This window comes from Curcuma longa, chromosome 20 (genome assembly GCF_044706935.1).
Source record: "Curcuma longa cultivar G26 ecotype Majalengka, Jawa Barat chromosome 20, ITB_CL_G26_1.1, whole genome shotgun sequence".
NCBI classification, from domain to species: domain Eukaryota; kingdom Viridiplantae; phylum Streptophyta; class Magnoliopsida; order Zingiberales; family Zingiberaceae; genus Curcuma; species Curcuma longa.
This window is the reverse complement of record NC_133880.1, coordinates 8,520,687-8,532,529: the sequence shown is the minus strand read 5'-3', so window position 1 is coordinate 8,532,529 and position 11,843 is coordinate 8,520,687. Positions and strand designations below refer to the sequence as shown.

Sequence of the window (11,843 nt, the reverse complement as noted above, 5' to 3'; positions counted from 1 at the left end):
TGATACCTTTAAGTCTTAAGATCATCGAAAAATCTGAAAAAAGATCTTCGTTCCTCTCCTTGCACCCCCCTTGTGATAATCTCGAAAATATCTTGAGAAGAGAAAATAAGCTATCAAATGAGGAAAATATTTAAAATTGGACAAAATAGGTTATTAGGTTCATAAGGAAGGAAGGAGAGGTTATATAAAGAAACTAGTAAATTAGAGATATTAATATATTGGAATCATGCCAAAATCTTTACGAAATTCAATGACCATATCAAATCCTACAAAATCTAATAATCATGTCAAATCTCTTTAGACTCCAATAAAAATATTTTAATAATTATTTATTCTATATATATATATATATATATATATATATATATATATATATATTAAAAAATGGGCCCTAATGAAATTGGGGCCCTAGGCATAGGCCTTAATGGCCTATGCCTAGGGCCCTGCGTGTTAGTTATCCGTAGTAGTCGAAGCATACACTTGCAAGTAGGCTTACCCTTTCTCCTTAAGAAAATATAAACTTTTCAAAATTTTAAATCCTAACAAACTTTTACTGTCAATTTAGATTACATTTGTCAGATTGATCTATCCTGTTAAATAATTTAGGTAGATTGGATTGAAATTTTATCAATCCATTTTAAAATGAATTGATCCGCCTAGGCCCGCGACCCGCGTGGGTTGACTTATGACCCGCGTGGGTTGACTTGCGACCCACGGGGGTTGGCTTGCGACCTGTGTGACTTGACCTGCGGATTGAGAAAGTTTATTACTTTATTTTAAATTTTAAAATTAAAATAGAAAACTTAATAAATTAGTGGGTTTGATTTGTCTAAATTATAATTCAAGTTTAAAATTTTTAACTTGATCCATTTAAATTATAATTCAAATTTAACATTTTTAATAATTTTTGGCAAGCCCGTGGGTTGACCCGCCTAACCCGCAACCTACCTTGGGTTAGGTTGGGTTGGAGATTTCTTAACTCGTTAAGTTGGTGGGTTGACCTGTCCCGCCCCGTCATATGATGAATTTTTAGTGGGTTGACCCATCCCACCATGGATTGACTCATTTTAAGATGGATTGATCGGCCTAGGCTCGCGACTCGCGTGGGTTGGCTTGCAACCAGCGTGGGTTGGCTTGCGACCAGCGTGGGTTGGCTTGCGACCCGTGTGGCTTGACCCGCGGGTTAAGAAAGTTTATTATTTTATTTTTAATTTTAAAATTAAAATAGAAAACTTAATAAATTAGTGGATTTAATTTGTCTAAATTATAATTCAAGTTTAAAAATTTCAACTTGATCCATTTAAATTATAATTCAAACTTAATATTTTTAATAATTTTTGACAGATCCGTGGGTTGTGGCCCGCTTAACCCGCAACTCGCTTTGGATTAGATTGGATTGGAAAATTTTCAACTTACCAAGTTGGTGGATCAGCCCGCTCCGTCCTATCGTATGATGAGTTTTTAGTGGATTGGTCCGTTCCGTCATGGATTGATCCATTTGAGAGCTCTAAAACTAACTTCAATTCCTATGCTCAACTTACTCCGGAGAGTAAATTGAGTTCGTGGTCAGTCGGTGAGCTTGCAAGCGACCAAGTTGCAAGTTTGTGGTCAGACGATCGACCAAATGACTTGTGAGCAAGTTGCAAGCTCGCGGCCAAGCGACTGGAGAATTTTGTCAAATATTTTAAATGAGTTAAAATGTTTACCAAAATTTAATCCACTATGGATTGACAATCTACCCTTAGGATCAAGAAATTGATGAGCAACATCTTGATTTAGAGGGGAAAAGGAAGAGAATGTGAACTAAGGGCATTAATTGGAGAGCTCCACTGAGGTAATTAATTTGAACACTCTCAAACAACCTTTTTCCCTATCATTTTAACTAACAACACTCTTATAAATTTAAATTAGTATTTATGCATTCACATTCATAACCTCTATTAATTTCCAATTAAACCAAATCAAGCCAATAAATTACATAATTAATTCTTCATCGCTAGCTCAACTAATTTGAACACAAATCTCTCGCTTAATAATTATCTAATAAATGAATTTAAAACAGTGCTAACTAACACATCTCGTTTATGTATCTATATTAATTCCATTATATCACTCGTGTTAAAAAGAACTAACCTCCAAACTCTCCTCTGTCCAATGCGAGAACATCGCACGTCATTTTGACTTGTTCTTCAGTGCCATCTATCATGAACAGTACGGTACGTAGCTTTCTCTGCGTGGCGTTGCCTCCTTGAGGTCCATTAATGGTCACCGAGTGGGGGCCACTGAGAGCTCTCATGTCTGGGGCCTTGCCCTGTGTCGGGGTTTACTATGTCAGACTGTAATTTGTCAAATCAATCGCAGCACAAAAATGTTCTCAGTTGAGGCCTGCTTAATTTTATGGTGTGGATATATTTTCTAGTAACATGTGTCAACTTCCTACTCTAATTTTGATATGCTTTCAAAAAATATATGTTGATCTCCTGTTCCGATTTTGATATGCTTCTTAAAGTATGTACCGACTTCCTATTCTGTTCTCGGTATACTTTTTAAAGCATATGTCGACCTCTTACTTCGGTCTCGATATGCTTCATAAAGTATGTGATGACCTCCTACTTCGATCTCAACACGCTCCCTACATCACGTGCCGACCTCATGACTCGGTCTTGGCACACTTTCTACATCTGGGGTCAACCTCCGACATGTGATTCCTATCTGCAGACACGGTCATTCTGTCTAAACTGGGGAGCACAGAACTGATTCTCCCGTAAAAGTGGAAACTCTTTCTCAAATATATGTAAACGGATGAAATCTTTCTAGAAGAAAAAAAGTATGTCAGAATATTTTTCAAATGATTACTAATATTTCGGAGATCAACTACTATAAAAAGGTAATCCATACCCATGGACACAAGTACACACACATCTACCCTAATTTTTTCAAGTCATTAAACTTCTTCCTCACGCCAAACCCTAACTTGAGCATCGGAGTGGCTTGTCGAGACCCACCCCGGTGCCATTCTAACCCTCTTTTTGAGTGCTTTGCAGGTTTCTTCTTCTCCTTCCGCAACTTCATCTCAGAAGCGTGCATGTCGGCAATCCTAGAACCAGTGTTGGAACCATTCACAGTGTATTTGCTGGAACAACGTCGATAGGTTGCGTAGCAAGAAACTTCAAACAAACTCGATGCTACAAGCACAATATCAAGATTTTAGGATTTTGGTTTAATCTTGGTGACTACTCTAAGGTCTAGTCCTAACGATACTCCACTATATTTTTTTCTTGTCAGATACCTTCTGGAAATAGAGAAACCTCTTACAAATTGTTATTACAAGAACATAATAAGAAATAAAGATGCAAATACAAATAAAAACGAAAATAACTTTACATAATGATCTTTGGTCATTTTAGATTGCCTCTTAATGGTAAGAAATGTAACAATGCTTCATCTCCAAACTCTCAAGAATCGACATTGAGAATTTTCCTCGAAATTCTCTTTATAAAGCTATTGTTCGGGTTGATTTTCGTCTAACAATCGATTGTTAGATTTCACCGAATCCGACCATTTAAACTTGCAAAACAACTCTTTTCTATCTTAGCAATCGATTACTAAACACCAACAATCGATTAGCCAATCTATAGTAATTGATTACAATACCTACTATACTCTGCTATAGTGCCAGGAATCTAGCAATCGATTGTTGGGTCAAGTAGTCGATTGCTTCCTTCCAGCAATCTATTTTTGGACCCAACAAATAATTGATGTGTTCCAACATTCAATTGTTGGAACCCAACAATTATTTGTTATGTTCAAGCAATCAATTGTTGGGTCCCGACAAACCCACTTTACAATCTCAAAACTTAATTTGGAGTTTTGAAGTCCATCGGTCGATCAATACACTTTATCAATCGACTGATACTCCTATTTTAGCCTTATCAAAGTTGTATTTTCATCTTGTTTGATATTTGATTGACCTCAACCTACTAGGATTTCCTTTGCTTAACATCTAGTCAACCTTGACATGTCAAGATTTTTCATTGTCCAATATCCAATCAACCTTGACATGTTGGGACTTCGCCATTACTAAACATCCAATCTTCCTTAACTTGTTTGCACTTCTCATTTCATGCCTAACATCCAATCAATCATGGCCTATTAGGACTTCTCTCATTGCTAAGTGTCAAGTGAACTATGACCCACTTAGATTTTCCTCTTGTCAACTCTCTATTGGATTTTTGATCACCAAGTGTTTGGTCAACCATGATCCACCTGGACTTTCCTCCCCTTATGCCAACTTTCCATTGGTCTTTCGATCACTAGGTATCCAATTAATTGTGACCCACCTAGACTTTGTTCATCTCATGTCAATGCCATGTTGGACTTCTAACATCATCAAGTATCCGGTCGACCTTATCCTATTTAATGTCTCACTTTACCATCTTGATCGAACACCATATTGGTCACACTCTCCCATATTAATCAAACATCAAAATTCTCCAACTCGAGTCAGCTCGAGCTTAATCAACTTAGTCACCATTGACTCAAAGTCTATTGCACCAACAAAAATAACAAACGATGCTAATGGAAATCTTCCTAAACTTTATCCACTTTATGTGACAAACAATTATTATAGCTTGTGTTTGTTAATAGTTTGATTTTAATCCAATTACTGTGATCTAATGCAATGGAAATCTACCTTCTTGTTGGATGTATTGTTACACAACAAGAGCCTCCTCCTAATGTTTTGGATAAACTTGCATGGATTAACACACATCAGGAGGCACTGGAGTGATCTGATACTACTCCTCCGATGCTTAAATTAGAATCTGATCATGAAGCTTAAAGGAGAGATGTTATGTAGTGTAATGACCAAAGGATAAGGAGAAGATTAATTAAAGTTCAACCCCCTTATTATTGTTGGGACCCGTGCAAGCTATGGGTGAATAGCTTCGATCGCTTCTCATTGTTGCTTTGTGATTGTCATTGAATACGCAATGGAAACTTTGTTTCAAACTTGATTCCACATGCACAACACTTTGGTTTACTTGATATTCACCTCCTTGAGGTAACTAATCCAAATGTCCACACCAGTGATCTTTTTCCACTATGAACTCTCTCCTTCTCGAAAACTTTTCGGAGGCGGAGAAGCCTTCACAAATTCATTTTTACTAGAACAAAACAACAAACAAGAAAGCAAATACAAATACAATCAAAAATGACTTTACAATCAAAAACTTGCTTGCTTGATCTATTCTTGCTCGAAAATGCTTGTTGACTCGGAAATATACTAGCACTTCGCTTTAGAATCTCCAAGAATCGGCACCTTGATCTATTATTGCTTGAAAATGCATCTTGTTGACTCGGAAATGTACTAGTACTTTGCTTCAGAATCTCCAAGAATCGACCCCTTCTCCTTTGCACCAAAACCCTTTTATCTAGGGTTGACATCAGACTCATTTTCGTCTATCAATCAATTGGTCTTACTTATCAATCAATTGCTACATCGAATCTAACTATTTAAACTTGCAGAATGATCATTTTTCTCTAGTCAATCGATTGCCCCAATCGATTGATAGCTTGGAATCGATTGAGTCAATCGATTCCAAAGTCTTCTGTTTTCTAGCCATAATCAAGCAATTTATTACTTGACACAAATCAATTGATCCAATTGATTGCCAACCCTAACCTAAATTTCGAGTTTAGGGTTTACCAATCGATTAGTCACACAACAAATCTGAAATTTCAGGTTTAAAATTTGTCAATCGATTGGTGAATGCTAACCCTAATTCTAGCCTTTCCAAGGCTGAAATCACTTCTTGCTTAGTATCCAATTAACACCAACCTACCAGGACTTCATCTATCCAATATCTAGTCATTCATGACTTGCTCCCCATTTCTCAATATTCGATCAACCTTGATCTGTCAAAACTTCCTCTACTTAGTATTCGATCAATCTTGACCTGTTATGCCTTATTATTGTTTAACATCTAGTCAACCTTGACCTGCTAGGACTTTCATCACTAAGTATCTGGTCCTTTATGACCTACTTTGAGTTTTCGTCTCGTGTCAACTCCTTGTTAGATTTCTTATCACTAAATGTCTGGTCAACCTTGACTCACTTGAACTTTCCTCTTGCCAACTCTCCGTTGGACTTCTGACCGCCAAGTGTCTGATTAACCTTAATCCACTTAGACTTTTTTTCACTATTAAATATCTAGTGAATCTTGATTTACTTGACGTCTAACTAATATATTGCTCAAATATCAAAACCTAATACGAGTCAACTCGAGCTTAGTCAACCCGATCATCCTTGACTTGAGGATGATTGTACCAACAATTATTGCTAATTTACTTCTTTTATATGACTAGCCCTCTAGACAAGATAAGTGGTTATTTTCTACAATACCATCATTGGTAAGGGTGTGCCCAAGGATAATTTGGACTTATGCAAACGATGCTCTACTACGACATCTCCCTATCAATCTAGTACTGACCCAATTATAGTTCACTTGTCCTTTCTATATGTTGCAGCAGCAACTCCCTCTAACAAAGTGACTACCCAATTATAGGTTGTATGCTCTGGTTATACTCTACATGAGGCAAGGTTATTCCTATCAACACTTGCCCAAGGATGGCTAGGAATGACAATCTTAATGAGGTTAAAGAGATTTGGGGGCTCAGAGGGGCAAGTTTTGGTATAAGGCTCAATCATAGCCCCGAGCAAAGCCTTGTGGATATACAATGTGGAGTTGGGTGCTCGGATAGTCTAGCAATTTAAAAGCTAAAGGAGACGCTGAGCACTCTAAAAGTTGAAACAGTTATTCAAGCTACCAAACACTCTGGACATTGAATGAGGCGTTCAAGATACTGAGCACTCTGAAAGCTGAAGGAGATGCTCGGACTGTTGTTCACCCCAATCATGTGGCCAATTGACCCAACCACGTAATGTGATTCAGTGCATGATTCATACTTCTGCAACTCTAGATATATCGTCCGAGCAATCCAACAACCCAATCTGAACAAGACTAACCAAGATCCGACATAATGAAAGGGTGTGGATTAATCTATAGCAGCAATGATGGACCAAAAGTGTGTGGGATGGATGATCTCATCGTATCCTATAAAAGAAATATTATCAAGCCCTTTAATGACATATTCATTGATGAATACAAACAAGTTTTTAAAAAATTCAGGATCTGCAATTTAAATCCAAAAAAAGAAATCATATGAATGAGAGGAATATTAGAAACCGTGGAAAAGGTCGCAAGATTTATTAAATGAAACACGAGAAGAAAAACAGTTGCTGTAGCAACAGGAAGAGATAGAGGGTCACATCCACGTTTTTATAGTGGAAAGGTCGTAGGTGGCATTCTCTGTGGTTACCCACCGTCTACCTAAAAACGGAATATTCTACATACAACGTTTTTTTATTTGTATCATATATATATATATATTTTCAATGCATGAAATGTATGCAGAGCATTAATACTAGCATTTATTGCAAGATTAACTCTAGTCAAACAAACAAATTGTTAAAATCTTAATCATAATCAAACAAGTTGATGATTTATTAGAATTCGAATGGGGAAGGGGGAAAATTTTGAGGAAAATGTCTTAGTTCGAAGAATGAGGAATTAATTAAGCAAAATGGCTGCTTTTTTGACTGCTTTCGAGCGACTACTCCAATTCCAAACTCCGCGTTGAACGCCATCGCACCTTTCCATTGCGTGGGCCGTGTCTTCTCTTTCTCGCGTACACCACGACCACCACCACCACCATAACCTCTTGCCCCAAACCCTCTTTTACCCTAATCGAACGAACGTTGACAAACCCCTAACCGACCAGAACCCCAAGCGAAATCCGCGAATCTAATTAAATCCGTCGAGGACAGCGCGGCGCAGGTTGGCCCCCACCCAGGGCGGCGTGTCAACCTTCCCGGCGATTTCTTTATTGCCCCACCAATGGCGACGCAACGCGTGCCGCGTGTGTCGCAGTGCTAGAAGTCGCTATTTCACAGTAGTCTCTCTCTCTCTCTCTCTCTCTCTGTCTCTCTCTGTTGTTTGACTCAGTGCGCCCGACGCCACGCGGGGCGGCGAGGAGGCGTCAAGGTGGCGACGTTCCATGCACCTTTCCCTCTTCCGGCACTTATAAATGCCACGCCTTCTCCTGTCTCTTCGTTCAGCTGACACAGCGACAACTACTTCACTGATTAGCAGCGATCCGAATTCTCCCATGTCTTCTGTTGCTCTGCAGTGCGCTGTTAATCCTCGGTTAAGAGCTTCGCCGGAGAAAGTGGCGCGAAAGCAGGTATCGACGACGAAGGCAAGAGAGAGAAGAACTAACTGGTCTGCTTCCTCCAATTCCCTCGTCAACTTCGCGGCGCCGGCGTATTTGCCGCCTGTTCGTCACCAAAAGGAGCCGCCCGCCAAGCCGGTGGGGCCTAATTGGAACCCGCTCCAGAGATTCGCGGCGGCTGCTCTTGACGCCGTCGAGGAGGCCTTTGTGTCGAACCTGCTCGAACGCCCTCGGCCGCTGCCGAAGACGGCTGACCCCGCCGTCCAGATAGCCGGCAACTTCGCTCCCGTGGATGAGCGCGCACCTTGCCATGACCTCCCGGTCGAAGGGCGCATCCCGGCGTCGCTTGATGGAGTCTACGTCCGCAACGGCGCGAATCCCCTGTTCGAGCCCGTCGCCGGCCATCATTTCTTTGACGGGGACGGGATGGTGCACGCCGTCCACCTCCAAGCCGGTCGCGCCGGCTACGCGTGCCGGTTTACGGAGACGGAGCGGCTCCGGCAGGAGCGGCTCATAGGGAGGCCGGTGTTCCCCAAGGCAATCGGTGAACTCCACGGCCACTCTGGCATCGCGAGGCTGCTGCTCTTCTACGCTCGCACCATTTTCGGTCTCGTCGACGGCAGCCGCGGAATGGGCGTTGCCAACGCCGGCCTCGTCTATTTCAACCACCGCCTTCTCGCCATGTCCGAGGACGACGTGCCGTACCACGTGCGAGTCACCCCCGCCGGCGACCTCAAAACAGTGGGACGGTACGACTTCGACGGCGAGCTCGAAGCCTCCATGATCGCGCATCCGAAGGTCGACCCGGTATCCGGAGAGCTCTTCGCCCTCAGCTACGACGTCATCCGAAAGCCTTATTTAAAGTACTTCTACGTCTCCCCCGACGGCCGGAAGTCCGCCGACGTGGCCATCCCCCTCGAGCAGCCCACAATGATGCACGACTTCGCTATCACCGAGCACCACGTGGTGATCCCTGACCAGCAGGTGGTGTTCAAGCTGCAAGAGATGGTTCGCGGCGGCTCGCCGGTAATCTACGACCGGACCAAGACCGCTCGGTTCGGCGTCCTCCCCAAGTACGCCGCCGACGCGTCGGAGATCCGATGGGTCGACGTCCCGGACTGCTTCTGCTTCCACCTGTGGAATGCTTGGGAAGAGCCGGCCACTGGCGAAGTAGTTGTCATCGGCTCCTGCATGACGCCGCCAGACGCCGTCTTCAACGAATCCGACGAGAGCCTCAAAAGCGTCCTGTCCGAGATCCGCCTCAACCTCCGAACGGGCAAGTCGACCCGCCGCCCCATCCTCAACCCGTCCGAGCAGCTAAACCTCGAAGCCGGAATGGTGAACCGGAACCTCCTCGGCAGGAAAACTCGCTACGCCTACCTCGCCATCGCCGAACCATGGCCGAGAGTCTCCGGCTTCGCCAAGGTCGACCTATTCACCGGCGAGGTCAAGAAGTTCATCTTCGGCGACAACCAGTACGGCGGCGAGCCTTTCTTCGTGCCGAGGGAGGACGCGGGCGCCACCGGCGAGGACGACGGCCACGTGCTCTGTTTCGTCCACAATGAGAGCACGGGCCAGTCGAAGCTAGCGATCGTCAACGCCAGCGACATGAGGCTGGAGGCCGACGTAAAGCTACCTTCCCGGGTGCCCTACGGCTTCCACGGCACCTTCATCACCTCGAAGAACTTGGAGTCTCAGGCCTAGTAAAGTCCATTCACAGTCATTCCTTCCGCTGTTTGTTTTAGCGGTTACTGGTGGTTAGGAAGAGCAGACAGATACGCGTGAGATATTCTTTTCTTTGTTTTATTGTATAGGATACAGTTACACTACTCGATACTGCTACGATACAGTCATTTCTGATACAATAATTCCCCCACGGCATGTAGATTCCTCTGTCGTCTTGTATATGTATTTGTTTCTTCGAGTACAATCCCCATTAACACGATTGGACAGGTGACAGGTCCATAGTTGAGTTTAACGGTAGAGAATGATGTGAAAGTGAAAGAGAACAAGAGAATACGAAATTGCATTGTCCTTCCACCGCGACGTCTTTCTCAGGGCCCGCCGCCGACAACCCCTGCGTCGTCGCCTTGCTAGACGGTGGCGGAGCAAGACAGGCTTGAAAGCCGCTGCTGCTATCTTTGTCTTCGCCGTGGACTCTTGCGACCCATGCTCGAAAGGAACTGCGGCGGTGCCCATTCCCCATTAATTGGGGTGCGAATTGTGCATGCTGAACTGCAACGGAAGGGAGGATCTGATCCGACGCGAGATAACTCGACGACAATATTCTTTATTTGCGAGATTCGGTCGAGTAGATTTTGTTTGTTGGGTCGGACGCCAAATCAATTTGTGCAGTCTGATTGGCGCAGCCGCTCATCTTCACTGTGTTCAAAGTTGTTTATTAAAACGGTTATCGAGCTTCTCGGTTCATAACAATGAATATTTTAAGCTTGATTTTTTTAAATTATATGTTTTCGCAGCCCATGCTTGAAAGCCATTCTTGTCGTGTTGGTTTCCCATTCAAAGTGAGATGTGTGTTAGTGGTCTTCGAGATATAATTGAGTTGATTAGTACGGGGACAGACCTACTAAATAGACAAGGATAGAATCTCGATGAAGTTGAGACAATGCCTACTTTTATAGTGGCTAATTGTGGCTTTTCAATTTACCTTTTCATATATGGTCGGGAACCGACTGTGTGAAGTCGTTGGTTCTGCCTTTTTGTTGAAGTAGATTGCTGAAATAGTGGGGTCAGCTAGTTTAGACTAATCAATTTATCTAGTTTGATTGGTTTCAACTAATACTACAAATTGACTTGATCAGTTATAATGAGTAGATTTAAGTGTGACTTGGTGGAGTCAACACGGCTCTATCGCTTATTAGTTTATAAATCAATTTAGCTAGTATGATTAATCAGACAATCATTTTAAATTGGACTTCATCAATCAGAACAACTAACTAAATTAGCTTGATTCCATCAGTCAACTCAATCAAGTACACTTAATTTGACTATTTAGGCTGTCTAACTCAACAAATTAAAATTGGACTATTAGATTAAGATAAAAGTGATGGAGAAGTAATGAAATAGTGTTGGAGAGTGAGAAACTAAATTAGATTAATATAAAAGTAAGCGTTAAAAATGTGCTTGCATACATTAGAGAATGTTACCTATATCATCGCCGACTGACTTTAGTATTTATGGGTTGTAGGTGGTGGAGATGTGGATTGTGGAGGGTCATGTCAAGTATTGGTCTAGAACTGTCAAGGCTGCTATAATCAGATTGGGAGTGGAATGAGATAGGATTGAATATTTAGTTAAAATTAAATTAAATCAAATTAAATTTTTTTAAATTAATCAAATCGAGTAAATTTTTAAACAAAAAATTAAATAAATCAATAAAATATTGATTAATTCGATTTTTGATCAAATTAACTGAAATAATTAAAATTTTTAAATATTATAAAAATTTTATCAATTAATTAAGAATTTATGAATTTATAAATTATTTTATTATTTTGATCAATTCAGTTTATTCAGTTTAACCGAATAAA

At 41.6% G+C, this 11,843-nt stretch overlaps 1 protein-coding gene across 1 annotated transcript; it reads left to right on the top strand.

Moving 5' to 3' along the window:
- Nucleotides 1–8,148: 8,148 nt before the first annotated feature.
- LOC141813808 (9-cis-epoxycarotenoid dioxygenase, chloroplastic-like) lies at nucleotides 8,149–10,270 on the top strand. Its single transcript, XM_074701793.1, has one exon. It carries the CDS (start codon nucleotides 8,149–8,151, stop codon nucleotides 9,994–9,996), a length of 1,848 nt encoding a protein of 615 aa, XP_074557894.1. The 3' UTR covers nucleotides 9,997–10,270.
- The last annotated feature ends 1,573 nt before the right edge of the window (nucleotides 10,271–11,843 follow it).